Consider the following 26,782-nt stretch of genomic DNA (forward strand, 5'->3'; position numbering starts at 1 on the left):
CTGTGCGTGAGTGTGGAACAGCTCGGCTTCCGTACGCGGGCTCGGCTTGATTGAGGAAAGCGACAAATGCATTCGGTTGGTCAGTGAACTGCCACCCCGGGAGCGAGGGGGAAGAGTCCGGGCGGCTTGGAACGTTCAGCAGCAGGCGCCGCCGCCGCCACGTTCCAACCCATTGTCGCAACGCTCGATCCTCATTATTGCAACGTTCCAACCCATTGTCGCAACGTTCGAATCCATTGTTCTCCGCGTTCCATTTCCCATTGCCATGTACAGCCTGAGGAGCACTTTGAGCAGAATCCATGCAGCCGCTGCCCGGTCCCTCCTGTTCTCCGGTAACCCGGGACAGCAGGTAAAAAAGTAAATAAAACAACGCGGGGAGGGAGGGGCGGAGCGGAGCTGAAAGGGGTGTCCTTTTTGAAGGTCAAAACCCTTGTCATTTTGCAACCTCTGACCTTTTCTTCTGACCTCGAAACTTACTTTGACGTTCTTGTAGTTTGCAATTAATTTTGGCTTGTGTTTTCTGATTGTAGAGTTTGCATAACCCAGAAATACTTTACCTCGCATATTGTCCTAGATGGAATAAACATGTGTATTTTTTTAAATAGTTTTGATGATTTGTGAAGTTGACATTGAGAATTATTTGTTGGGACAGGAAAGGTTACTCCAGGTTGCATGCAGTGAAGCACGTCAGCAGTCCTGGAGCAGTGGAGCCAGACCAGCCGCACGTAGCATTTCTTGGGAATCCAGGCGCTGGGTAAGGGAGTGTGTTCGAAGAAAACCTTGCACTTAAAAGACTCTCCAGCCAGGACTAGTGAGGGAAATCAGTTGATGAAAGCTTATAATGTAAACTGGCTGTTTAGTTGTAGATTGCACCTTCTTTAAAAAAAAGAAAATAAGCTATTGTAGGTATTCGGGTTCACCTAAGTAGGTATTGGACGAATTCCTCCTAAATAATCGAGTTCGACTTCAGGAGAACAATCAAGAAGTTCTTTAATTCAAGAATAACCGAATTCCAACAGGTAGGTACAGGAAACAGATGAAATACAGCAGGTAAGAGAGATGGATGCAGGAGAGCCTTGGAGTAGGTCTTTCCCCAGCGAGGACGCCACGAGGACTGAGTTCGCAGTCCTGTGGATTGTGTGATGACGTCATCACGTTGTCCGCGTTTTCCCGCGCTTGGGACGGTCACGTGATGCACGTCGTGACGTCACCACGTTTGCCCGCGCTTAGGGCAGTCACGTGATGTGCGTGATGACGTCAGCGCGTTGTCCACGCTTGGGGCGGTCACGTGATGCGCGTCGTGACGTCACCACGTTTGCCCGCACTTAGGGCAGTCACGTGATGTGCGTGATGACGTCAGCGCGTTAGCCCGGCACTGCAGCTGGCCGTTGCGGCCGAAGTCGGGAGCGGGAGGCCGAACCGGGCCGGCGGCCGCCGCGGGAGCGAGAGGCCGAGCTGGGCCGGCTCGTGTCTCGTGAGTCACGTGATGCGCGATGTGACGTCACCACGTTACGTCGCGTTCTTAAAGGGGCAACGGCCCGAACAGGTAAGTTATATACATACATAGTTAAGTTAAAGGGAATTATGTATTATAAGTAAGAGACACCCGGTGGTACCGCCACACTATCCGACTTTCTTCCATTATAAAGTTTGACTTTTTTAAAAAAAAGCTTCTGTTCATTCTTTTTAACCGGTGAAATTAAAAAGATACTGAAATAATTTGAAATTTCAAACAGGTAGTAAGTTTGGTGCATTGTGGCCACTTTTAAGGAGCGTGGCAGTTTGTAACAAGGAAGTACAATACTTTAGCTGGCTCAGTTAAAGAACTTGCATTTATATCGCCCCTTTCACGACCCCAGGATGTCCAAGGTGCTTTGCAGCCAATGAAGTACTTTTGAAACATAGAAGATAGGAGCAGGAGTAGGCCATTCGGCCCCTCGAGCCTGCTCCGCCATTCAATGCGATCATGGCTGATCATCCAAATTCAGTACCCAGTCCCTGCTTTCTCCCCATACCCCTTGATCCCTTTAGCCTTAAGAAATATATCCAACTCCTTCTTGAATATATTTAATGTATTGGCCTCTACTGCCTTCTGTGGTAGAGAATTCCACAGGTTCACCAATCTCTGGGTGAAGAAACTCCTCCTCATCTCTGTCCTAAATGCCTACCCCTTATCCTTAGACTGTGACCCCTGGTTCTGGACTCCCCGACCATCGGGAACATCCTTCCTGCATCTAGTCTGTCCAGTCCTGTCAGAATTTTATAAGTTTCAATGAGATCCCCTCTCATTCTTCTAAACTCCAGCGAGTATAAGCCCAATCGACCCAATCTCTCCTCATACGTCATTCCTGCCATCCCAGGTATCAGCCTGGTGAATCTTCGCTGAACTCCTTCCATGGCAAGAACATCCTTCCTCAGATAAGGTGACCAATGTAGTCACTGGTAAAGTAGGAAATGCAACAGCCAATTTGCGTACAGCAAGCTCCCACAAGCACCAAATAGTGATGGTGGTTGAGGGATAAATATTGGCCAGGACTCTGGGATAACTCCGCTGCTCTTTGAAATAGTACCGTGGAATCTTTTGCATCCTGAGAGGGCAGATGGGGCCTCGTTTTAGCACCTCTGAGAGTGCAGCACTGGAGTGTCAGCCTAGATTATGGGCTCAGGTCTCTGCAAAGGGACTGCAACCCACAACCTTCCGACTAAGGTGAAATTGCTGCCACTGAGCCACGGTTGACACTTGTCAGAGGCAGATTGTGTAACGCAAACTGACTATCTGAAAATTGACTGCCTCACTCATTCAGCCTGCACACACTCAAATTGAGACAAAATATTCTCAATCAGATTTAGGCTAAAGTTGATGCCAGTTTCTACACCAATTTTTCCGACAGCAACATGCGCAGAAATTTCCTGGGAATTCATTGGCGGATGCTGGTTATGTAAAAAAACTGTCATGAGACCAGCAGAAATCAGCGTGCACAAAATCGGGGGCTGAGGATCATTTGGAACATACGCCATTTCCCTTCTTTTAAGTCCCTCTTTATCATCTTGTTGTGAAAATTAAAGTTTGAAGCCATTAAACCATCATTTACACACATTAAGCACAGCAGGTTTGAGAAACTGCAATTGTAGAAGTTTTTTTTCTTTTTAATGTGACAGATTCTGAAGCTATTTTAAAAAAAGCATTACGTTAGTTTCTCTAGTGCTTTTTCTCTACTGATATTAATTACTTTAAGTTCCTCACTCTTATTAGCCTCTTGGTTCCCCACTATTTTTGATATGCTTTTTGTTTCTTCTACTGTGAAGACAGATACAAAATATTTGTTTAACGTCTCTGCACAGCTGGTGCATACTCACCAACAGCGCATCATGCAGGTTTGTGCCCACTTTCCTGGCGGCTGCCATGATGCTTTTATCTTGCACCAGTGCTCCACTCCTGCCTTCCCCCAACTCTTTGCCCTTGCAGAGTGAGAGGCTGGCTGCTTGGGGACAAGGCCTGTCCCCAGTACACATGGCTTATGACTCCTTTCGGGAACCCATGCTTGGCATTGGAGCCCTCATCAAGCAGATTATTGGGAGTCCGCAAGCAACAACTCCGCTGTCTGAACAGGTCTGGGGGCTTCCTCCAGTGCAGCCCAGAAAGAATGTCCTGTACGATAGCGGTTTACTGTATGCTGCATAACTTTGCTCTGCAACAGGGAGAGCACATGGAGCCATCATTGGGTGAGGATCTTGAGGAAGATACTGGGGACATTGAGGATGATGAAGAATCGGGAGGGCTCCAACACCAGCCTGCAGCTCATTGAAGAGCAGTTCAGCTGTACAATCCCTGCCTGCCCCATTTTATTAGCCTTCAATAAATGACATCTGCCATGAATTACATCTGTTGTTCATTTCACCTGACATTGCAGGATCACCAGCGACTACAGGAACACGCTGAACACACACAGGTTTAAAAAAAATTATAACTTTGACACACTTGCCTACAAATTATCGCTCATGTGCAAGATCATAGTGCCTTTATTAGCTGATCTCTTACCTATTCTATTACTGCAACAAGGTGCTTTCCAAGGACTTCAGCAAGGGAGGTGGAAGGCTGCTTTGGCTCAAGCTGAGGGCTCCTGAGATGCTTGTGATCAGCGACTGCCAGGAGCTCAGCCCTGAGAGGGCCCGACTGCACACTGCAGCATCTCTGCAGCTGCCAGTGCTGTCTGGCCCAGCTAGTTTTCTGGCACCAGAGTGGGCACTAGTTCAGGGAGGGGCAAGGGTATAGAGCTGCTTCCTGCGAGAGGGCAAACACATTCCACTCCCATTTCACGCCTGCGCTCCCACTGATTTGCGGGGGAGCAGACTGTAAGACACCCCTGAGGCAACTCAACAACAGCTTGCATATATAAAGTGCCTTTACCATAGTAAAATGTCCGAAGGCGGGTCACAGAAGCAAAATTTTACACCAAGCCACGTGAAAGATTAGGGCAGATGACTGAAAGCTTGGTCAAAGCGGTAGGTTTTAAAGAGCGTCTTAAAGGAGGAGATAGAGGTGGAGAGGTTTAGAGAGGGAATTGAAGCCTCTGTCCATTTGGTCAACTAGCCTGTTCAAGTCAGAGGAACTCATGGAGTTGAGAGTTTGTATGACCCCGGTATGTGCATCCCTGAGCGATGCAACTGCTGGTGCCACAGAGACCTAGAAGGAGGGACTCGCTTCAGCATCCATTGAGGTGACTACACACTCCAGGGTTGACTGAAGAGTGCCGATGCCATGCACCAGAACCCCACACAAGTTGGTAGCAGACTCCTGCAGAATCTCTGGCATGTTGTGGATGCTTCTTGGCAGGTAGTCCAAGCCACTGAGCAATTGCTGGTGCGCAGAAAGCATGTTGTTTTTGAAGGGTGGGTCCCTAAAGTCTGCACATCACTCCTCTTCAGCAGAGCTGAGAGTAGAATGGGCCTATATTCTCTGGAGTTTAGACGAATGAGAGGTGATCTCATTGAAATATATAATGGCCCAGAAATTCTGGACCCAACGCGTGAGTACGGACGGAGTACCCACGCGTGGACCCGATGGAAGTGCCGGTTTCTTGCATGCACAGAGCATGCGCGGGAAAACGGCACTTCCGGTCCCCTGAACAAAGGGGTTAAGAGGTGAAACGCGTGCGACGTATGAGGCAGCGCGTGCGCATTGAACTTCCGGTTTTTTGACAGGTTTGCCCGTGCGTAAAGGCCTCCACTTTTTGCACATTTAAAAACCAGACGTAAGTACTTAGTTTTAAAAGGTAAGTGGTCTATTAATTAAAGTTAGAAATTTTTTTCCACAGGTTTATTATTTTTAAAGACTTTACAGTAAGGTAAGTGTATTTTTAGACCCGATTTTTTTTTTTAAATTTTTTTTCAAAAATTTGATTAATTGTTTAAATTAGTTTTTTACAGTTATTAATAGTTCATTTAATTAGTGGGATTTTTTTAAACTTTTATTTGAAGTTTAAGTACTGTTTTGGGTGCCCGGAGTTTTCATGAGTTTGACAGTTCTTACTATCAAACTCATGAATGACCTTTTGCAACCTCCGATTGGTTGCCCAGTGCTCACATGATCCCAGCCGGCTCATCGCACTAACTACGCCGCTGGATCACGCAAGCACAGTGCGCCGGGAGCTGCAGCGGGCCACAGACCAGAAATGCACGCAGGCCCAGGCGTCAGCGGCCGGCGCGCTAGGTAAGTGCAGGTCGGGGGCTTGCACCCACGAGAAGCCCCCGACCCGAATTTCTGGGCCAATATTCTGAGAGGTCTTGACAGGGTAGATGCTGAGAGGTTGTTTCCCCTGGCTGGAGAGTCTAGAACTAGGGGACATAGTCTCAGGATAAGGGGTTGGTCATTTAGGACTGAGATGAGGAGAGATTTCTTCACTTGAGGGTTGTGAATCTGTGGAATTCTCTACCCAGAGAGCTGTGGATCCTCAGTCGTTGAGTACATTCAAGCTGAGTACGATAGATTTTTGGACTCTAGGGGATATGGGGATCGGGCGGGAAAGTGGAGTTGAGGTTGAAGATCAGCCATGATCTTATTGAATGGTGGAGCAGGCTCGAAGGGCCATATGGCCTACTCTTGCTCCTATATTCTTATGTAAGCTTGACCTCGCTATGTCATTTCCTGGGCTGTCCTTTCCACTTGGACCTGCTCTTGTGTTCAGTGAATTACCCAGCGGTGATCTCTCTAACCAACTATACTACCTGTGATGCTGAGCAAGTGACAGCGCATCTTCGGGGGGTCGAGGTGGTTGTGTTGTCCCCCCAACCCCCTCTGTCTCTCAGCTCCAAGGCCCAAGTTGTCTGAAGGACCTAGCAAAAGGGGAGAGAAAGAAAGTTTAGCAATGAAATTGTAAGGGTTAGTATTAGCAGATGAGTGGCAGCACAATGCAGATCCAGGTTGCCTTGCTTCGTGAGGGCTAAAGCGTTAAATGGAAGGAAAAATGGAAAGAAAAGTGCTCAAGCAGCCTTACCTGCATGGCCGCCAAGCTCGCTATCTCCAGAGATGTGTGTGCTCTGTCAGCTGGTGATGGTGGCATCCTCCACTGCAGTCAGAGTTTGCAACATAGCAGGACTTCCTCTTGTTCTTCAGGTCTCTTCCAGTTGTGTGCCAGCTTCACTTACAAGAAGAATGCACCCTGATGACCATTTGTCCTGTTGAAGGGTTATGAAGGTGCCTGAAGCACCTTAGCATAGTGTGCATGCTGAGAGGAAGAAGCTGCAGATGTGGACAAGAGCGGGGAAGTCATTGTGAGGGCAGTAACAGATGTTGAGTGTGAGAGTGCAAGCAGAAAAAGGTGTAGTGAAGTGTCCCTTTGTAATTGAAGGAGAGGCTTGTGAAGCTGGAGAGGGGAAGGATTGCTGTGGCTAAAGTCTGGTGTTTCAGGACTCTAGAATGTAAGAGAGAGGTGAAGAGGGGTCTTACCTTGGCAACCCTGGTGAGGCCCTTGAAACTCTGCTGCTGTCATTGACCTCCCTGGCTACATCTCTCCACCACTGTTGACTAACTTGCTGGGGCATCTGTCACCATCTGAAGGAAACAGGACCTCCGTCCTGGTCATCGCTTTTTCCATGAGGACTTCCACGGCAGTATCTGGCCATTGTTAATCTGCCTGTTGCCTCAGTAACCTGCTGTTCCCTTGCCACCACTGAAAACTTCATCTCTAAGAAAATAAATTGGACCTCCTGCTGACATTATTGGGCTGGCAGAATGGACGCCTCGCCCAGTCTTGGCCACAAACGAAGATCGTCCTCCTTATTCTATCCATCTTGTTTCATCCCTTTGTAATTTTAAACACCTCTAATCACTCCATAATTTCCTCTGTTCTAACAAAAAAGCCTACAATTTTCAAGTCTTTGTGTATATTTCCTCATATCGGGCAGCATCCTAGTGAATCTGCACTGTACCCTCTCTATTACCTCAACATACTTCCTTTTGTGCCGAACAAAACAGCACACGGTACTCCAACTGTGGTCTTACTCAGGTTTTCTAAAAATTCTCCATTACATCAGTTGTACAGGCACGATGGGCTGAAGGGCCTCCTTCTGTGCTGTAAGATTCTATGATTCTATGAATTATAAGACTGGTGGAGTAAATGGCTATGTGTATGGAACATGTTTCTAAAGAAGCCATATGTTGGATCCATTATTTAAACATATCAGTCTGTCATATAATTCACTTTAACATAACCAAATTCTTGAAGTAAAAGAAAGACTTGCATTTATATAGCGCCTTTCACAACCTCAGGACATCCCAAAGCGCTTTACAGCCATTGAAGTACTTTTGAAGTGCAGTCACTGTTGTAATGTAGGATACACAGCAGCCAATCTGCGCACAGCAAGCTCCCACCAACAGCAATGTGATAATGACCAGATAATCTGTTTTTGTTATGTTGATAGAGAGATAAATATTGGCCAGGACACCGGGGATAACTCCCCTGCTCTTCTTCGAAATACTGCCATGGAATCTTTTATGTCCACCCGCGAAAGCAGACGGGACCTCAGTTTAACGTCTCATCCGAAAGACAGAACCTCCAACAGTGCAGCGCTTCCTCAGCACTGCACTGGGAGTGTCAGCCTAGATTTATTGTGCTCCAGTCTCTGGAGTGGGACTTGAACCGACAACCTTCTGAGTGATGCCCACTGAGCCACGGCTGATACCATAAGTACCATACTATCCCTGGTTATTAACGGGCTCGATCAAAACTGGTAATACTGGAATGCTATCCCCAGCAACACCAGTGAAAATCCCAGAACCTCCTGTAATAAAAATGGAATTTGATGTATTTGGTGACTGTATACCTGTGACCCTGCTTATAATTGGGGTGGAAGAGGAAGCAGAGAGACTGTAAAGGACCCCAATATCATGGCTGTGATTGGAGGTACCACTGTTAATTGTTTGGATTAACTCTCAGTCTTCACCACTTCATTGGCTGTAATATTTGTTCTGTCATTGCCTTGTGTTTTTTTTTGAAGAGGTGTTGGTTAAATCAGTAGCATGAATTAACAAACCTGGCTGGAGGCAGTAAAGCTATGAAATCATCTTCTATGTGTAACCTTGTGGCTGGACTAACCACATATAAGCTTCTAAATACAGAATTTATCCTATGCATGAGCGAGCACACAAGTGGTATAAAGTTTTTTTTTAATAGTGGGGATTGGGTAACCGTGATCTAATTTGAGGCCCCTTCAAAGCGCCAAAATGGTGTGTGTGCATATTGACGATACTGTGATGTAAATTAATTGCGTGTGCGAGAGAGATTTCAGCACAAGCTTTGCTTCCTGTACAGATGCTGCATGGGGAGAAGGCTTGTTGGGTGATGGTGTGAAGGTCTAATGTAGAAAAGCCACATCTGGATGTTTCCCTGTAAATATGCGCTATTCCCTTCTCTTGCCTCCAGAGATCTGTAAAAAATTCCACAGGAGCCCAGCAGCAAGATGGCACTCTTTATGAATTCCGCACTTACACCATACAGCCAGGGAAGCTGGCTGACTTTTTGAAGCTTACAGCAGATAATATTCACCTACGTACTGCCCATTCTGAGCTAATTGGCTACTGGTCTGTGGAAATTGGGCATCTGAATGAAGTCTTTCATATTTGGAAATATGGTAAGAAAATAAATTATATTCCAAAGAGAATGATTGTTTATTTTTTTTTAATAGCCTGTGTTATTCCATTCAGACGTAGAAATTGCACTGTCTCGGGGTGTAGTGACATATTGCATTGGAGTGCAATTGTGTAGAGTATTGAGGAGGTAGGACACAAGCAATGTTCCCTCTTAAGTTTTTTTGGGCCGCACGACCCCTTCAACAGGCTGTGCGGCCCATTCAAAATTCTGCGCATGCGCAGTTTTTCCCTTTTTAAAAGCCGGTGAGCCAGCTGCGTGGGACCTCCAGAGCACTGCACAGCCACGCAGCTTCAAGGGAACACTGGACACAAGTGTATTTTACCACAGCCCACCTCTCTGCTGAGTTCCTAATCTCAGGTGCACTGAAAGGTGGCGAGTGGAACTCTGGCTTTTCCTTCTTCCCTATAGGTGGCATCAGAGAGGGCTGCTCGTGCAGGTGTCCTAGTGTCTGGCTGAAATGGTGTATTCATGGAGACTTGGAAGCTGTTCCTTTAGTTGCAGAGCTTGGCTTCGTGAGACCAGAAAGGAGCAAAATTAGAGCATGGCTAACCTGTTTTTCAAAGGGACGAGGGACTTCAATTATGGGGAGGGACTAGAGAAGCTGGGATTGTTCTCCTTAGAGCAGAGAAGGTTAAAGGGAGATTTAATAGAGGTGTTCAAAATTATGAGGGGTTTTAATAGGGTAGATGGAAAGAAACTGTTTCCACTGGAAGGAGGTTCGGTAACCAGAGGACACATTTAAAATAATTAGCAAAAAAAACAGGGGGAGATGAGGATTTTTTTTTACCCAGTGAGTTTTTGTATCTGGAATGCACTGCCTGAAAGGGTGGTGGAAGCAGATTCAATAGTAACTTTCAAAAGGGAATTGGATCTCTACTTTAAAAAGGAAACATTTGCAGAGACCCAGCAGACAAGATGGGCCGAATGGCCCCTTTCCATGCTCTAATTATTTATGTGCAGGCTTTCCTTAATTTTTACTGAAAAAGAACATATTTTGTGAAGCCATTGTTCATTTTCATTGCACAGTGCTTGCGGGATGAGTGAATTGATGAATCCAATTTTTTGGCATGACTGTGTTTATGGCAGGAGCAATCCAGATTAAGGAGCAGAGGAACCTTGTTTGGTCCTGAAGTCGGGCAATTAGGAAGGGCTGAGGCCAAACAGAGTCACAGTCAGTGAATGTTGCTAATACGGACTTCCAGAAGGCATTTGATAAAGCTTCGTAGAAGGGATTATTAGCAAAAATAAAAGCGCACAGAATTGGAGGAAACCTGGTGACCTGAGTTGCTAAATGGTTGTGAGGTAGGAGACAGAGATTAGGGATAAAGGGAATCTACCCTAATTTGCAGGATGTGACAAAGTGGTGTTCCCCAGGGATCTGTACTGGGGTCTCAGTTTTCCACCATAGATATCAATGACTTGGATGAAGGAATAGAGAGTTGTATATCCAAGTTTGCAGGTGACACCAAGTTAGGAGACACGGCAAGTGTGTAGATGGGAGCAGGAAGTTGCAAAAGGGTATAGACAGATTAAGTGAGTGGGCAAAAAAGTGGCAGATGGAGTTCAATGTGGAGAATTATGAAGTCATCCACTTTGGATGCAAGAATGACATTCATATATTTTCTAAATGGCGAGAGTCTAGGAACTGTGTAGGAGCAGAGAGATTTGCGTGTCCCTGGGAGGAGGAGGCTCCATGAATATCCCCATCCTCAATGATGGTGAAGCCCAGCATGTGAGTGCAAAAGACAAGGCTGAAGCGTTTGCAACCATCTTCAGCCAGAAGTGCCGAGTGGATGATCCATATCGGCCTCCTCTTGAGGTCCCCACCATCACAGAAGCCAGTCTTCAGCCAATTCGATTCACTCCACATGATATCAAGAAACGGCTGAGCGCACTGGATACAGCAAAGGCGATGGGCCCCGACAACATACTGGCTATTGTTCTGAAGACTTGTGCTCCAGAACTAGCTGCGCCTCTAGCCAAGCTGTTCCAGTACAGCTACAACACTGGCATCTATCCGACAATGTGGAAAACAGCCCAGGTATGTCCTGAGCACAAAAAGCAGGACAAATCCAATTCGGCCAATTACGGCCCTATCAGTCAACTCTCAATCATCAGCAAAGTGATGGAAGGTGCCGTCAACAGTGCTATCAAGCGGCACTTACTCACCAATAACCTGCTCACTGATGCCCAGTTTGGGTTCCGCCAGAACCACTCGGCTCCAGACCTCATTACAGCCTTGGTCCAAACATGGACAAAGGAGCTGAATTCCAGAGGTGAGGTGAGAGTGACTGCCCTTGACATCAAGGCAGCATTTGACCGAGTGTGGCATCAAGGAGTCCTAGTAAAACTGAAGTCAATGGAAATCGGGGGGGGGGGGGGGAACGCTCCACTGGCTGGAGTCATACCTAGCACAAAGGAAGATGGTTGTGGTGGTCGAAGGTCAATCATCACAGCCCCAGGATATCGCTGCAGGAGTCCCTCAGGGCAGTGTCCTAGGCCCAACAATTTTCTGCTGCTTCATCAATGACCTTCCCTCCAACATAAGGTCAGAAATGGGGATGTTCGCTGATGACTGCACAGTGTTCAGTGCCATTCACAACTCCTCAGATAATGAAGCAGTCCATGCCTGCATGCAACAAGACCTGGACGATGTTCAGGCTTTGGCTGATGAGTGGCAGGTAACATTCGCGTCACAGAAGTGCCAGGCAATGACTATCTCCAACAAGCGAGACTCTAACCACCGCTCCTTGACATTCAACGGCATTACCATCACCGAATCCCCCACCATCAACATCTTGGGAGTCACCATTGACCAGAAACTTAATTGGACCAGTGATATACCTATCAATTCATCCAATGAAAAGCGACGAGTTAAGAAAGTAACTATAGGTTTTTATTGGCTAAATAACCGAGCCCACCCTCGTGGGTGATCGGATCCAACAAGGAGGAATACCAGCCAGTCGACCACCTTTATACCTGGGCAGGTAGGTGGAGCCATGGGCGGAGTCAGCAGTGGTCAGCCCAGGTATAACAGCGTGACAAGAGGCGACCTCGTATAGTGGTACAGCAGTGTGAACAGTGATAACCATAGAGTAACGATATAACAGTGATAAGTATAGTGTAACGATAGTGAACGACAAAAGTGGTTTACCACATTCACCCCTTGTTTAGATTTGAGTCCGGCGGGGTGATGTGTACTACCAGTTCTGGTATGTCAGTCTGTCCGGAGGCCTCGTAAGCCTTTCCGATCGTCGCAGCGGCGGTGTTGTATTCTCCGGTGGTGATGCTGGTGTCTGCGTGGTCGGCGAGGGCTCGTGGGGTTCCGGCATGCCGTCTACCTGAGCTGGAATCGGGGGGGGGGGGGGGTGAAGGTGGTGTCTCCGGAATGCCCGAGGGTGCGAGGTCTCGCAAGGAGACTGTGTCCTCCCGCCCGTCTGGGTATGCCACATAGGCGTACTGAGGGTTGGCGTGCAGGAGGTTCACCCTCTCGACCAGGGGGTCCGTTTTATGGGCCCTCACGTGCTTTCGCAGCAGGACGGGCCCCGGAGAGGTCAGCCAGGTTGGTAGTGTGGTTCCCGTAGTCGACTTCCTGGGGAAAACAAACATTCGTTCATGGGGGGTGGCGTTAATGGCAGGGCAAAGTAGTGACTGGATGGAATGCAGTGCTGCCAGGAGGACTTCCTGCCAGCGGGAGGTTGGGAGGCCCTTCGACTTTAAGGCTAAGAGGACGGCCTTCCATACAGTCGCGTTCTCTCTTTCCACCTGGCCGTTCCCTCGAGGGTTGTAGCTGGTGGTCCTGCTTGCAGCAATACCTCTTGCTAGTAGGAACTGGCGGAGTTCCTCGCTCATGAAGGAGGAGCCCCGGTCACTATGTAATTAGTTTGGGAACCCGAACAAGGCGAAGAGGTCGTTCAGGCATTTAATGACCGTGGTACTGGTCATGTCTGGGCAGGGGAAGGCGAAGGGGAAACGGGAGTACTCATCAACAATGTTGAGGAAGTACACATTACGGTCAGAGGACGGGAGGGGCCCCTTAAAATCGATGCTCAAGCGCTCGAAGGGGCGGGTGACCTTGATCAGGCTTGCTCTGTCCGGCCTAAAGAAATGCGGTTTGCACTAGGCACAGGTCTGGCAGTTCCTGGTCATGGTCCTGACCTCCTCGATGGAGTAGGGCAGGTTGCGGGCCTTAATGAAGTGGTAAAGTCTGGTGACTCCGGGGTGGCAGAGGTCGTTGTGGAGGGTCTGAAGTCTATCAATTTGCGCGTTGTCGCATGTAATTCGTGATAGAGCATCAGGGGGTTCGTTCAGCTTACCTGGTGGAGAGTTCGATTCTCCACCTCAAGATCTTGTCGTTCTTGATTTTACCCCTCAGCTTGTTATTAAACATAAAAGCGACCGAACGCTGGTCGGTGAGGAGGGTAAATCGTTTGCCTGCCAGGTAGTGCCTCCAGCGTCGTACTGCCTCCAGCGTCGTACAGCCTCCACAATCGCCTGGGCCTCCTTCTCGACCGACGAGTGTCGGATCTCAGGGCCCTGAAGGGTCCTTGAGAAGAAGGCCACCGGACTCCCCTCCTGGTTAAGGATAGCGGCTAGGGCGAAGTCGGATGCATCGCTCTCCACTTGGAAGGGGATGGACTCATCCACCGCGTGCATTGTGGCCTTAGCAATGTCTCCCTTAATGAGGGAGAAGGCAGCGCACGCTTCCTCCGTAAGGGGGAAGGATGTGGACTTCATGAGGGGTCTGGCTTTGTCCGCATAATTGGGCACCCATTGGGCATAGTAGGCGAAGAGCCCCAGGGTTCTCTTCAGTGCCTTTGGACAGTGGGGGAGGGGTAACTCCATGAGGGGGCGCATTCTTTCGGGATCGGGGCCGATGACTCCGTTCTCTACTACGCAGCCGAGGATGGCAAGGCGCGAGGTGTTAAACACACATTTCTCCTTATTGTAGGTGAGGTTCAGCCGTTGGGCCGTACGGAGGAATCTTTCCAGATTAACATCGTGGTCCTGCCGGTCGCGGCCGCAGATGGTGACGTTATCTAGATAGGGGAACGTGGCGTGCAGCCCGTTCTGGTCAACCATCCGGTCCATCTCCCTTTGGAAGACCGAAACCCCATTGGTGACGCCGAAGGGAACCCTAAGGAAGTGGTAGAGGCGGCCATTCGCCTCGAAGGCGGTATACTGGCGGTCCTCAGGGCGGATAGGGAGTTGGTGGTAGGCCGACTTAAGGTCGATGGTAGAGAATACTCGGTATTGTGCAATCTGATTGACCATATCAGATATGCGGGGAAGGGGGTATGCGTCCAGCTGGGTGTACCGGTTTATGGTCTGGCTGTAGTCGATGACCAGGCGGTTTTTATTGCCGGTCTTAACGACCACGACCTGGGCACGCCAGGGGCTGCTGCTCCCCTCGATGATGCCCTCCTTCAGGAGACGCTGCACCTCAGAGCTAATGAAGGCTCTGTCCCCGGCGCTGTACCGCCTGCTCTTGGTAGCGACGGGTTTGCAGTCGGGGGTGAGGTTAGCGAACAGGGAAGGTGGCGGGACCTTGAGGGTGGATAGGCCGCAGGTGTTACGCGGTGGGCGGTTTAAAGGCTGCTGGTTGTCGACTGTGAGTGGGGGGAGGGGTCCGCCGTATGCTAGAGTGACGCTTTGGGGGTGGGATTGGAAGTCCAGCCCTAGTAGGACGGCAGCGCAGAGCTGGGGGAGGACGAGGAGTTTAAAATTTTTATACTTCGTGCCCTTAACCGACAGGGTCATGACACAGTAGCCGCTGATGTCTGTGGCGTGGGACCTCGATGCCATCGAGATCCGGTTGCGCGTTGGCCGGACAGTGAGGGAGTAGTGGCTCACCGTGTCTGGGTGGATGAAACTCTCCGTGCTTCCGCTGTCGAACAGGCAGGTCGTGGTGCGGCCGTTTACTTTGATGTCCATCATGGACTTGGACAGGTGGTGCGGGCGGGCTTGGTCCAGTGTGACGGAGGCTAGTGTGTGGCTCAGCGAGCTGCCGTAGTCTGCGGGTGAGGCGGTGGTCGAGTCCGGAGGCGAGGTGGCGGTCGAGCGTGGAGGGTAAAATGGCGGCGCCCACGAGGTTGGACAAAATGGCGGAGAAGATGGCTGCCCCCACAACTCACATGAGGCACTGCTGGTGTTGGTTGCCTGGATCAAAGATGGCCGCCCCCATGACTCACACGTGGGGATGCTGGCATCTGTGGCCTTGATGGAAGATGGCCGCCCCCACAACTCGCATGAGGCACTGCTGGCCTCTGTTGATCTCTGTTGGCCTCTGCAGGCCTTAGCAAAGTGGCCTTTCTTCAGGCAGCTTGAGCACGTCGCGTTTCTCGCTGGGCAGCGCGCCCTAGGATGTTTCGCCTGGCCGCAGAAGAAGCAGCCGGCGGCCCGATCACGGGGGTCCGAAGTCGCAGCCGGTACCGGGGGTGGCGGTCCCGATCGGGTCCGGGACGCCGACGCAGAGGTAGGTCCCAGGGGCGGCGCTGCGAGGGGTATCGCGGTCAGGGTCGGTCCCGAGTCCCAGGGTCGCAAATTACTGTACCTGGAGTACGCCTCGAGGTCCCGATGGGCCACTTCTAGGGAGCGAGCGAGGGCTGCAGCTGTGTTCAGGTCAAGGTCCTTTGCTTCAAGAAGTCTTTGCCGTGCGTAGTCGGACCGCAGGCCTTTCACGAAGGCATCGCGGACATTATCTTCAGTATTTTCTGCCGCTGATACCGCTTTAAAGTCACAGTCCCTGCCGAGTGCTTGTAGCGCCCATAAAAATTCATCTACCGACTCTCCTGGCTGTTGCGGGCGGGATCTTAGGAGGTGTCTGGCATACATGGAGTTTACCGGGCTCCGGTACTGTTGTTTCAGCAGGTTGATGGCGGCTTCGTATGTTCTAAGGTCCCGGATGAGTGCGAATACTTTAGGGCTCACTTGGGCGGTCAGAACTCTTAGCATGGATTTCTGAGGCACGCCGGATTCTCCCAGGTAGGATTCGAAACAGCTCAGCCAGTGTTCGAAGTCGAGGGCTGAGTTTGCTGCCTGTGGGTTTAGATCCAGGTACGGTGGTCGGAGGGCTCGCAGCCAGGCTGGCTGCTGTGGCTGTTGTAGCTGGGCGTCTGGCTGGTCGTTTGACTGCTCAAGTGTCGACATTTTAAAATTTAGCCAATAAAATTGATATACCTATCAATTCATCCAATGAAAAGCGACGAGTTAAGAAAGTAACTATAGGTTTTTATTGGCTAAATAACAGAGCCCACCCTCGTGGGTGATCGGATCCAACAAGGAGGAATACCAGCCAGTCGACCACCTTTATACCTGGGCAGGTAGGTGGAGCCATGGGCGGAGTCAGCAGTGGTCAGCCCAGGTATAACAGCGTGACAAGAGGCGACCTCGTATAGTGATACAACAGTGTGAACAGTGATAACCATAGAGTAACGATATAACAGTGATAACTATAGTGTAACGATAGTGAACGACAAAAGTGGTTTACCACAACCAGCCACATAAATACTGTGGCAACAAGAGCAGGTCAGAGGCTAGGTATTCTGCGGCGAGTGTCTCACCACCTGACTCCTCAAAGCCTTTCCACCATCTACAAGGCACAAGTAAGGAGTGTGATGGAATACTCTCCACTTGCCTGGATGAGTATAACTCCAACAATACTCAAGAAGCTCGACACCATCCAGGACAAAGCAGCCCGCTTGATTGGCATCCCATCTTCCACCTTAAACATTCACTCCCTCAACCACCGGCGTACCGTAGCTGCAGTGTGTACCATCTACAAGATGCACTGCAGCAACTCGCCAAGGCTTCTTCGGCAGCACCTCCCAAACCCGTGACCTCTTCCACCTAGAAGGACAAGGGCAGCAGGTGCATGGGAACACCAGCATCCCCAAGTTCCCCTCCAAGTCACACACCATCCTGACTTAGAAGTATATCGCCGATCCTTCATCGTCACTGGGTCAAAATCCTGGAACTCGCTCCCTAACATCACTGTGGGAGCACCTTCACCACAAAGACTTCAGCGGTTCAAGAAGATGGCTCACCACCACCTTCTCAAGGGCAATTAGGGATGGGCAATAAATGCTGGCCTTGCCAGCGATGTCCACATCCCACAAACGAATTTTTTAAAATGTATGTAATTCACTAAAAGCTAGTGCACAGGTACAAACATAATCGACTCTGTCATGTTTCATCCAAGTCATTGATATGGTGGAAAACTGAGGCCCCAGTACAGATCCCTGGGGAACACCACTTGTCACATCCCGTGAATTAGGGCAGATTCCCTTTATCCCTAATCTCTGTCTCCTACCTCCCAACCAATTACCAACTCAATGTTGGCCTTTACCTCATGGGAGCTGAAATGCAAAAGAGAGTAAGTGATGCTTCAGATGTGCAGAGCCTTGGCCAGACCCCATCTGGAGTACTGCATTCAGTGTTGGGCACTGCACTTCAGGACATATATTGCCCTTGGAGGGGATGCAGTACAGATTCACCAGAATGATACAGGGGTTTAAAGGGCTAAATTATGAGGATATGTATTCCCTTAAGTTTAGATGGTTGAGGGGTGATCTAATTGAGATGCTTTAAAATGATAAAGGGATTCTATATGGTAGATAGAGAGAAACTTTTTCCTCTGATTGGGGAGCCCAGAACAAGGGGGCACAATTTTGGAGCTGGGCCATTTAAGAGAGAAATCAGGAAGCACTTTTTCACACATTGAGTAGAAATCTGGAATTCTCTCCTCAAAAGGTTGTGGTTGCTAGGGCAATTGGAGCTTTCAAGACGGAGATCAACAGATTTTTGTTCAGTAAGAGTATCGAGGGTTATGGAACCAAGACAGGTCAATGGAGTTGAGGTACAGGTCAGCAGTGATCTAATTGAGTAACGGAACAGGCTCAAGGAGCTGAATGGCCTACTCCTGTTCTTGCATTCCTAACAATTAAAAACAAATAGTTTAGGAGTACACTCCAGTGCCCATTTCCAGGGTCAAAAAATGGTGACCCTATGGGCCACACCACCACCTACCATTGAGCTGCAAATTGGGAGCTGGGAGGACTGGATGATAAGTGTACGTGTGTGTATGTGCTATCATTTAAACTTGATAGCCAGGTGTGGTGTAAATAATGGGATTTATATGTAATATTTACTGGAAGTAGAGGAGGTGTGTGCTATGTGTAAGACTTTTAATACATTATATGTGTGAATAATGGAGTACTTCAAAGTAATTTTTCCTTAGGCAGTTACGTGGACCGAGCAGGAGTTCGAGAAGCCCTGGCGAAAGAACAGGAATGGCAACAAAATTATATTTCAAAAATGCTACCAATGCTTGTCAGTCAAACCAGCGAGACCGTCTACTTGGTGCCATGGGTGGAGATCGGCACAGTGCCAAAAGGAGGCAAGCATCCTAATGTGACCTCTGTCCTCGTCTAGTCTAGGCTAGTTCAAGCCCAAGCCCAAGGTCAAAAGTTGACGACCGAATGATGTAACTGATTGCACCAGAAAGCTCCCTTGTTTATCCTCATCGCAAACATTTTTTTTAAAGTCCAAAGCAGTTAAGACAGCCAGCAAGTAAGACTGTGTTTTAACAATTGGTGTCACCACAGGTTAATTGTTTGAAAGTTAGATGAGTAATGGCATTATTGCATCTAACCTGCCACCTTGTGTCCCAAACTGTGATGTGGATCAGCTAATTCCATCTGATTTGTGCAAACCAGGTTATACGAATTAGACAAATTGCACATTCTTGACTTCGTAGAAAAGTTGGAGCACTAATATGCATGCATCATATATTCAATGTGTCTTGGTGTAATGAGTTTCACCGGAACTTGGAGTGCCCATTATGTGTGCTACTGTATCATCTGATTGGCATATGTCGTATCTGTGTACAGGTATGATACCTGATTCCACAAATCAGATATCGACTAGCTCCAATTCATGTTAGGATGTCATGACATCATGCCATGCATTGGCTTGTTGGGTCTATCACCTCATCTTATGCTGTAGTAACAGATCATTTTTATGTTGACAATCACTACTTTTGGTTGGCACAGGTGCAATTGGATCCACTTTTGATTCAGCAGCGCCATTGCTTATTTACATTGTGGCCATTGAAAATGTGGTGTGAAATTCCAGGTGTAATGTAACCAATGCATCAGATCTTGGCGTTTAGCTGAATTCTATCAGTCGCAATGGCTGAGTTCAGAATTACTCCCAGTTCAGTAAAGTACCAATTATGTCTCTTCGATCCATATTCTGGTATCCCCACCCCCATGAAACTATCTTCCTAATATCTGCATAATGCTGTAGTTATTCAGTAGACAACTTTTTTTTGAGAAACTGAACCCTTGAGTATATGTTAGACTTGTAGTTTGTGCACATTGTTTTTCTTGGAGTCTAGAAAGGAGATGTCTTTGAAGGGTTCATTGCTCATATAATGGGATGCTCAAACTGTGCCCAATACTCCAACTGTGACCTAATTAAGGTCTTGTAAATTTCATTACCTACTTGGTTTGGTATTCTGATTCTCTAGATACAAAACCAAGGACTCCATTTGTGTTTTTTTTTAATTATCTGTGGAAAGGAACACCCGTACAGATTGATTTGATGGCCTCTTTCTGTGCAGTAACATTCTGTCTAATGCGTTGTGTTTGCTTGTTGAATAATTTTTCTTTCAATGCGACTAATTCCAAACAGGTATATATGAATTAATAAGTTACCAGATGGTGCCAGGTGGACCTGCTGTATGGGGGGATGCATTCCAAAAAGCTGTGAGCGCACATGACAATGTGGGGTATTGCGAACTAATTGGGGTATTCCACAGTGAAATTGGCGAACTCAACAAAGGTAAAACAGATGTTTAAACTTCAGACTCTATTTAATGGAGTAACACCACAAGTAAAGGCAATTTACTTAATATAAGTTTCTTCTCATGTGTATTCCCTTCTGTTAGATCCCTCATTTCTGCCATTGTGGTTTCTGTAATACTTGGATAGCCTAGGCCACAAACCTTTCCACTTTGACCCTCAGTACTGCTCTGGGATTGGCTGCTTGAGAGATGCTCTTTGACAGCCTGTGACTGGTCCAACCAATCTAAACAAGAACTAGCAGCATTCATTGAAGTAGGAATACAAGTTTAAATGGCAAGTTTTAAGACTTCTGTAACCCATTGGTTTTGGAGTTTAGGGCCCTGCTGTTTGAACTGTGTGTGTTTTTTTAAATAGAACATGCAGTAATAGCAGAGATTGTACAGAAACTAGCAATTATCCGGGTATAATTCAGTCAGACCTGACTTGCTGGGGCGGTGGTGGTGGTGGGGGAAGAGGGGAGTCATTGAGTAGGTTTACACTCAATATTCAACATTTTGCTGTACTTTAATGCTTAAAGGGGCAAGTTCAAGCTCTGTATGGGGTTCTTCAGCAGCAACTTGCATTTTGCTTTTAACAGAGCAAAGCATCGATAAATGTACTTTAATGGGGAAGGAGTTTTGGAAGAAAGAGGCGGTTTTTAAGAGGTAGGTTTTGAGGAGGCTTTTGAGAGTGGAGACATGACGAGGCAAAGGCGTGATTGGAGGATCTGCCACCAATGGAGTTTGACATTTTTAGAAATAGATTCACTCAAGTATTGCAGTAAAAATGTAATACTGAAGTTGTGTACTCACAATCTCTTAGGCAGTCCCTCGGAACCGAGGATGACTTGCTTCCACATTAAAAATGAGCTCGCAGGTGACTGATGAGTCCAATGCGGGACCTACAGTCTCTGTCACAGGTGGGGCAGACGGTGGTTGAAGGGGCGGGTGGGTGGGGTGCTTGGGTTGACGTGCGCTCCTTGCGCTGCCTGCGCTTGGCTTCCGCTTGCTCCCGGCGAAGAGACTCGAGGTGTTCGGCGCCTTCCCGGATGCTTCTCCTCCACTTTGTGCGGTCTTGGGCCAGGGATTCCCAGGTGTCGGTGGGGATGTTACACTTTTTCAAGGAGGCTTTGAGAGTGTCCTTGAAGCATTTGCTCTGCCCACCTGGGGCTCTCTTGCCGTGCCAGAGCTCTGAATAGAGCGCTTGTTTTGGGAGTCTCGTATCGGGCATGCGGACAATGTGACCCATCCATCGGAGCTGATTGAGCGTGGTCAGAGCTTTGATGCTGGGGATGTTGGCCTGAGCAAGAACACTGACGTTGGTGCGCCTATCCTGCCAATGGATTTGCAGGATCTTGCAGAGGCAGCGTTGGTGGTACCTCTCCAGTGCTTTGAGGTGCCTGCTGTACATGGTCCATGTCTCTGAGGCATACAGCAGGGCGGGTATCACTGCTGCCCTGTAGACCATGAGCTTAGTGCCGGGTTTGAGGTCCTGGTCTTCAAACACTCTCTTCCCCAGGCAACCGAAGGCTGCACTGGCACACTGAAGGCGGTGTTGGACTTCGTCGTCGACGTCTGCCCTTGTTGACAGTAGGCTCCCGAGGCATGGAAAGTGGTCCACGTTGTCCAAGGCCTTGTCGTGGATTTTGATAATCGGGGGGGCAGCACTGTGTGGCGGGGGCAGGTTGGTACAGGACCTTTGTCTTACGGATGTTTAGTGTAAGGCCCATGCTCTCGTATGCTTCGGTGAAGGTATTTACGATGGTTTGGAGTTCGACCTCCGAGTGAGCGCAGACGCAAGCATCGTCTGCATACTGTAATTCAATGACAGGATGGGACGACTTTGGATCTGGACTGGAGGCGACGGAGGTTGAACAGTTTCCCGTTTGTTCTGTAAATTAGCTCCACTCCAGTGGGGAGCTTACTGAGGGTGAGATGGAGCATTGCAGCAAGGAAGATTGAGAAGAGCGTTGGTGCGATGACACAGCCTTGCTTGACCCCGGTTCGTACATGAATTGGGCCTGTGGTGGAACCATTGATCAGGATCACGGCTTGCATGTCATCGTGAAGCAGGCAGAGGATAGTGACAAATTTTTGAGGGCAGCCGAATTTGAGGAGGACACTCCATAATCCCTCACGGTTGACAGTGTCGAAGGCCTTTGTGAGATCAAAGAAGGCCATGTACAGCGGTTGGTGCTGTTCCCTGCATTTCTCTTGTAATTGACGTGCGGTGAAGATCATGTGGAGAAAGCGCAGGAGATCCAGCAGCTAGCCGACAACCACGACGTGTGTGGATTCTTTAGCGCAGTCAAGGCCATCTACAGCCCAAGCACCCAAGGCCCTTCCCCACTGCGGGCCAAGAACGGAGAGGTACTCCTCAAGGAGAGGGAAGCAGTCAGTGCCTGCTGGAAGGAGCACTTCGAAGATCTCCTTAACCACGACTGTCTTCGACACGAGTGTCCTCAACTCCATCCCACAGCATGCTACCCGCCACCATCTCAGCACAACCCCAGCCCGGCATGAGGTTGAAAAGGCCATCCGACAACTGAAGAACAACAAGGCCCCAGGAGCAGATGGAATCCCCGCCGAGGCACTAAAGCATGGTGGAGAAGCACTACTGTCGTGAATTCATGAACTCATTTCTCTTATCTGGAAGGAGGAGAGCATGACAGGGGATCTCAGAGACGCCGTAATTGTGACCATCTTCAAGAAAGGTGACGGGTCCGATTGCGGTAATTACAGAGGAGTTTCCCTGCTATCTGCCACAGGAAAAGTCATCGCAAGAATCCTCCTCCCTTGCCTTCTCCCAGTGGCCGAAGATCTCCTCCCAGAGTCGCAATACGGATTCCGCCCACTAAGGGGCACAATGGATATGATCTTCACCACACGTCAATTACAATGATGTGCAAGGGGCGGCCAGTAAACGGAATAAAGATCAATTTAAAAAAAATATATACAGAAGATCAGAGTCAGTAGAGTGGTGAGCGTTGGCAGGGGTCATAGCGAAGTTTATAAACTCGGACGAGAATTTTAAAATCTGTGTGCTGGGGATGGAGAGCAGGCCATGTACCTGGTTTCCTGCAGTTCTGTAAAGAAAGAAAGACTTGTAATTCTATAGCGCCTTTCACAACTTCAGGACATCCCAAAGCTCTTTACAGCCAATGCAGTACTTTTGAAGTGTAGTCACTGTTGTAATGCTGGAAATACTACGGTAGAGTCCATTGCTGAACAGGGTTGACCCGGTGGATGTGTAACAGTAATCAAGTTTTAATGTTTTATAAAGATTGCTCAATATCGTAGCAGTTGAATTATAGCATTGGAGTTGTACACAGTTCCAAATAATGCACATGGCAGCCAGTAAATGGAATAAAGATCAACTAAGTATACTATAAAGTGCAGAACTGAGCCAGCTTTGAACCTCTGTCTGTTCTGTTCTAAGCCAGGGCTCATTGCAGTTGGGTTTATTACAAAACTCTTTTTTTTTTCATTTTAGTCAGATACTGTTGCACCAGGAAAGTACAACTGGATTGATGACCTGTTTTTGCCTGCGTTGTATCTTAGAATGTTTACAGGCAGCAGTCTAAAGCTGAATTTATGCTCCAGTACCTGTCTGACACCGTTGCTGCAGTGCAGGTTCCATCTGGCCAATATTGCATTTAAGCTGTGTGGCTGGAACGACAGTTCTGCGGCCTGGAGAGAGGGGGCTGTACACAATGCACGGTCACACGCCTGCTTGGCGCTCAGCCACCAGTGGTTAACATGTAATGTTCAAAGAGCACTGTGTCCGCACGCACTCTAAGCAATGAAGTTGTCTCGGGTTAGTTTTAACACCGTGCTGGAGTCATGCTCCCATGTAGCGTCAGATCAAAGCAGCGCGCGAACAAGGAGACCAGCAGCTCTTCTCTCCCATTCGATTAGGCCCCGACTCCAGAATTATACGGCAACTTTAGTATCCAAGCAGGAACTGTTTCACAGTGAACACTAAAGTTGCCATGTAAATGCACTCGAAATGGTGAGATTGTCCGTTTTGTAGGCACGTTGTGTGCCCTGCAAAAGAACTGCATGACCATTGATTGTGATTGTGACAGGTCCTAATTTGGGAACTGGGAGGTCAATAAAGTTTGCGTCAGCCAATGAAGGCAATTGAATACCACAATGTGTCTAAAAGAAGTTAGTTATCAAATCTGTTTTTTGAACAAAGAAATTTTGAATGTCTCCCCTCGCCCCTCTCCACCCACCGTCACCCCAGTTTCAAGATATCTATTAATTCTCATCCCTCTTCTCCTCCCCACCTTGTATTTGTTCTAACTTGCCATTGTGTTATTTCACAGTCTATGTCCTCTGGTGGCATGAGAATGGTGATACTCGAGCCTCTGGAAGGCACAGGGCACATAAAGATGGCAGAGTGGTGGCAGCAGGTAAGGACTTTTTTTCTCCCCATATGGCGTACTGTGAACAGACTTCAAAAACATAAAGCTGCATACAGTGACACCCCTATTCCCGGCCAGAATGGACATCATTGCAGGCAGGGCAAGACTTACGGCAGGACTCCCAGTAAATAGTCTATTTTACAACAAACAGAGTTTATTTAAAAAGAGTCGCTACAAACTACAGCAAACTGAGCTCATGGTCAAAACTACAGCACAATCTCCGATAAAAGCAGGCTTGTTTCTCCAGGCATGATTGATGGGGGAATTACCCAATCATCTCCATTCTGGCCGGGAATAGTGGTGCCACTATATGCCGCCTATTTTATTCCTTGGGTGTTTCTCTTACTACCTTAGATACTCTCACATTCTTTGTTTCTCTGTCTTCCTATTCTTCCAGTTATCTGACTGGAGGTGATCTTTTAAATAATCCTAACAATCTTCCACTTCTCTTCTAATAACTATTAGAATGTCTACTCCTTTGATTATATCTCTCCCCTCCCCTTTTTTCTGATTCTATTAAAGTGATCATTTTTACAGTTCTAAAGAAGCCTGAAAGATTGACCCGTCTGTTCTGGTATCTGTATCTTTCTAGCATTTTCAGGAATAGATTGTCTGCCGCGTCCCACTAGTTGTTTCGATTACATGTCCCTAAAATTGTATCTTTGTTTATAAAATGGCCGTTAAATCCAGTGGATCACCCAAGCACTTTTTTTGAACCTGATTTCAACTCCCGTTACACTGGGCTCCGGGCCTCGACCGGGAGAGGGACTGGTTCTTGCGTGCTCAGAAGTTCAATCGGAATCTGACTCGAGTTATACTCTCCCTTTGAATCAGTGTGCACTTGATACTGTTGCATCGACATGAAAGCAACTGTAGCCTAAACAAAAATAATTTCCACTCGGAGAGTGGTGAGAATGTGGAACTCACTACCACATGGAGTTGTTGAGGCAAATAGCATAGATGCATTCAAGGGGAAGCGAGATAAGCACATGAATGAGAAAGGAATAGATGGTTATGTTGATAGGCTGAGATGAAGTAAAGTGGGAGGAGGCTCGTGTGGACTATCAGAACCGGCATAGACTTGTTGGGCCAAATGGCCTGTTTCTGTGCTATATAATGTTATATAATATGTGTGTTCTGTGAGTGCTTGTTATCAAAGTTCAGTATAAAATTAGAGAAACATTTAGATTCCCAGTAAAATCATAGAATCATAGAAATTTACAGCGCAGAAGGAGGCCATTCGGCCCATCGTGTCTATGCCGGCTGAAAAAGAGCAGTCTAGCTCTTGGTCCGTAGCCTTGTAGGTTACGGCACTTCAAGTGCATATCCAAGTACTTTTTAAATATGATGAGGGTTTCTGCCTCTACCACCCTTTCAGGCCACGAGTTCCAGACCCCCACCACCCTCTGGGTGAAAATATTTCTCCTCAACTCCCCTCTAAACCTTCTACCAATTACTTTAAATCTAAGGGAAATAGGTCCTTCCTATCCATTCTATCCAAGCCCCTCATAATTTTATACCTCAATTAAATCTCCCTTTAGCCTCGTCTGTTCCGACGAAGACAACCCCAGCCTATCTAATCTTTCCTGGCAACATCCTCGTAAATCTCCTCTATACCTCTCTAGTGCAATCACATCTTTCCTGTAGTGTGACCAGAACTGTACGCAGTGCTCTAGCTGTGGCCTAGTTAGTGTTTTAAACAGTTCTAGCATAACCTCCCTGCTCTTATATTCTATGCCTCTTATCATTTATTACCACAAACAAGTTAATTATAAAAACCTAAATTTTAACTCTCAAAATTATGGTGTGCCCAGACATTGACTCATGGGGCAGTGTACAGAGTTGTGGTGAAAATGCTTATGTATATTTCTATATAATTACAATCACTGGATTTAGTTAAATCTAGATAATTACAAGTATGCTTACGAATGAGTGTGAAATGTTTTTGTGGTTCCTGATTTAATAATTGTTTTAGTGCATCCATTTTAATGACATTTACCTAATTTAAAGCATACATCTTATTGGGCCCATGTTGCGACGTGTTGTGTTGATAAGTTTTAAACCTTACTGGATATTAACACGCAGTCTCTTTTCTTTACAGTGAGGGATAGTGCCTCATACCTGGTTTCCCAGAGTAACAAACTCCTAATTCCGACACCTTATTCACCTCTGAAATGATTCCACACGTTGGAAACTGATGCTAGTTGTGCTTGTTTTCCTTTGAATGGTGCCTGTGATACATGATCCCTCTGAATTCAAGGGCCCAGCCATGTGGCTTGTGTGTTGTTTTAGCAAGAGCTAGATTTTATTTTGTATTCTTAATGGCTGCACTGATCAGAATAAAAGATCAACTTTAA

The 26,782-nt window shown here is 47.7% G+C and overlaps 1 protein-coding gene across 3 annotated transcripts; it reads left to right on the forward strand.

Moving 5' to 3' along the window:
• nipsnap3a (nipsnap homolog 3A (C. elegans)) lies at positions 1-26,782 on the forward strand. Of its 3 annotated transcripts, XM_085993364.1 has the most exons (7): positions 1-349; positions 653-754; positions 8,922-9,129; positions 18,388-18,546; positions 19,845-19,994; positions 24,327-24,413; positions 26,527-26,782. In XM_085993364.1, the coding sequence occupies exons 1-7, from the start codon at positions 266-268 to the stop codon at positions 26,601-26,603; spliced, it is 867 nt and encodes a 288-aa protein (XP_085849490.1). In that variant the 5' UTR covers positions 1-265; the 3' UTR covers positions 26,604-26,782. The 3 variants fall into 3 exon arrangements, with proteins under 3 accessions (XP_085849490.1, XP_085849500.1, XP_085849508.1); XM_085993374.1 differs by lacking the exon at positions 653-754 and having other exon boundaries at positions 5-349; XM_085993382.1 differs by lacking the exons at positions 1-349; positions 653-754 and adding an exon at positions 1,392-1,546.

This window comes from Somniosus microcephalus, chromosome 1 (genome assembly GCF_052327205.1).
Source record: "Somniosus microcephalus isolate GS21.2 chromosome 1, FLI_Smic_1.0, whole genome shotgun sequence".
Taxonomy (NCBI): Eukaryota; Metazoa; Chordata; class Chondrichthyes; order Squaliformes; family Somniosidae; genus Somniosus; species Somniosus microcephalus.

Coding starts and splice junctions, on each gene's coding strand:
- nipsnap3a (XM_085993364.1), top strand. CDS start 266: ATGTACAGCCTGAGGAGCACTTTGAGCAGAATCCATGCAGCCGCTGCC. Junction 755..8,921: donor CTTGGGAATCCAGGCGCTGG/GTAAGGGAGTGT, acceptor TCTTGCCTCCAG/AGATCTGTAAAAAATTCCAC. Junction 9,130..18,387: donor CTTTCATATTTGGAAATATG/GTAAGAAAATAA, acceptor ATTTTTCCTTAG/GCAGTTACGTGGACCGAGCA.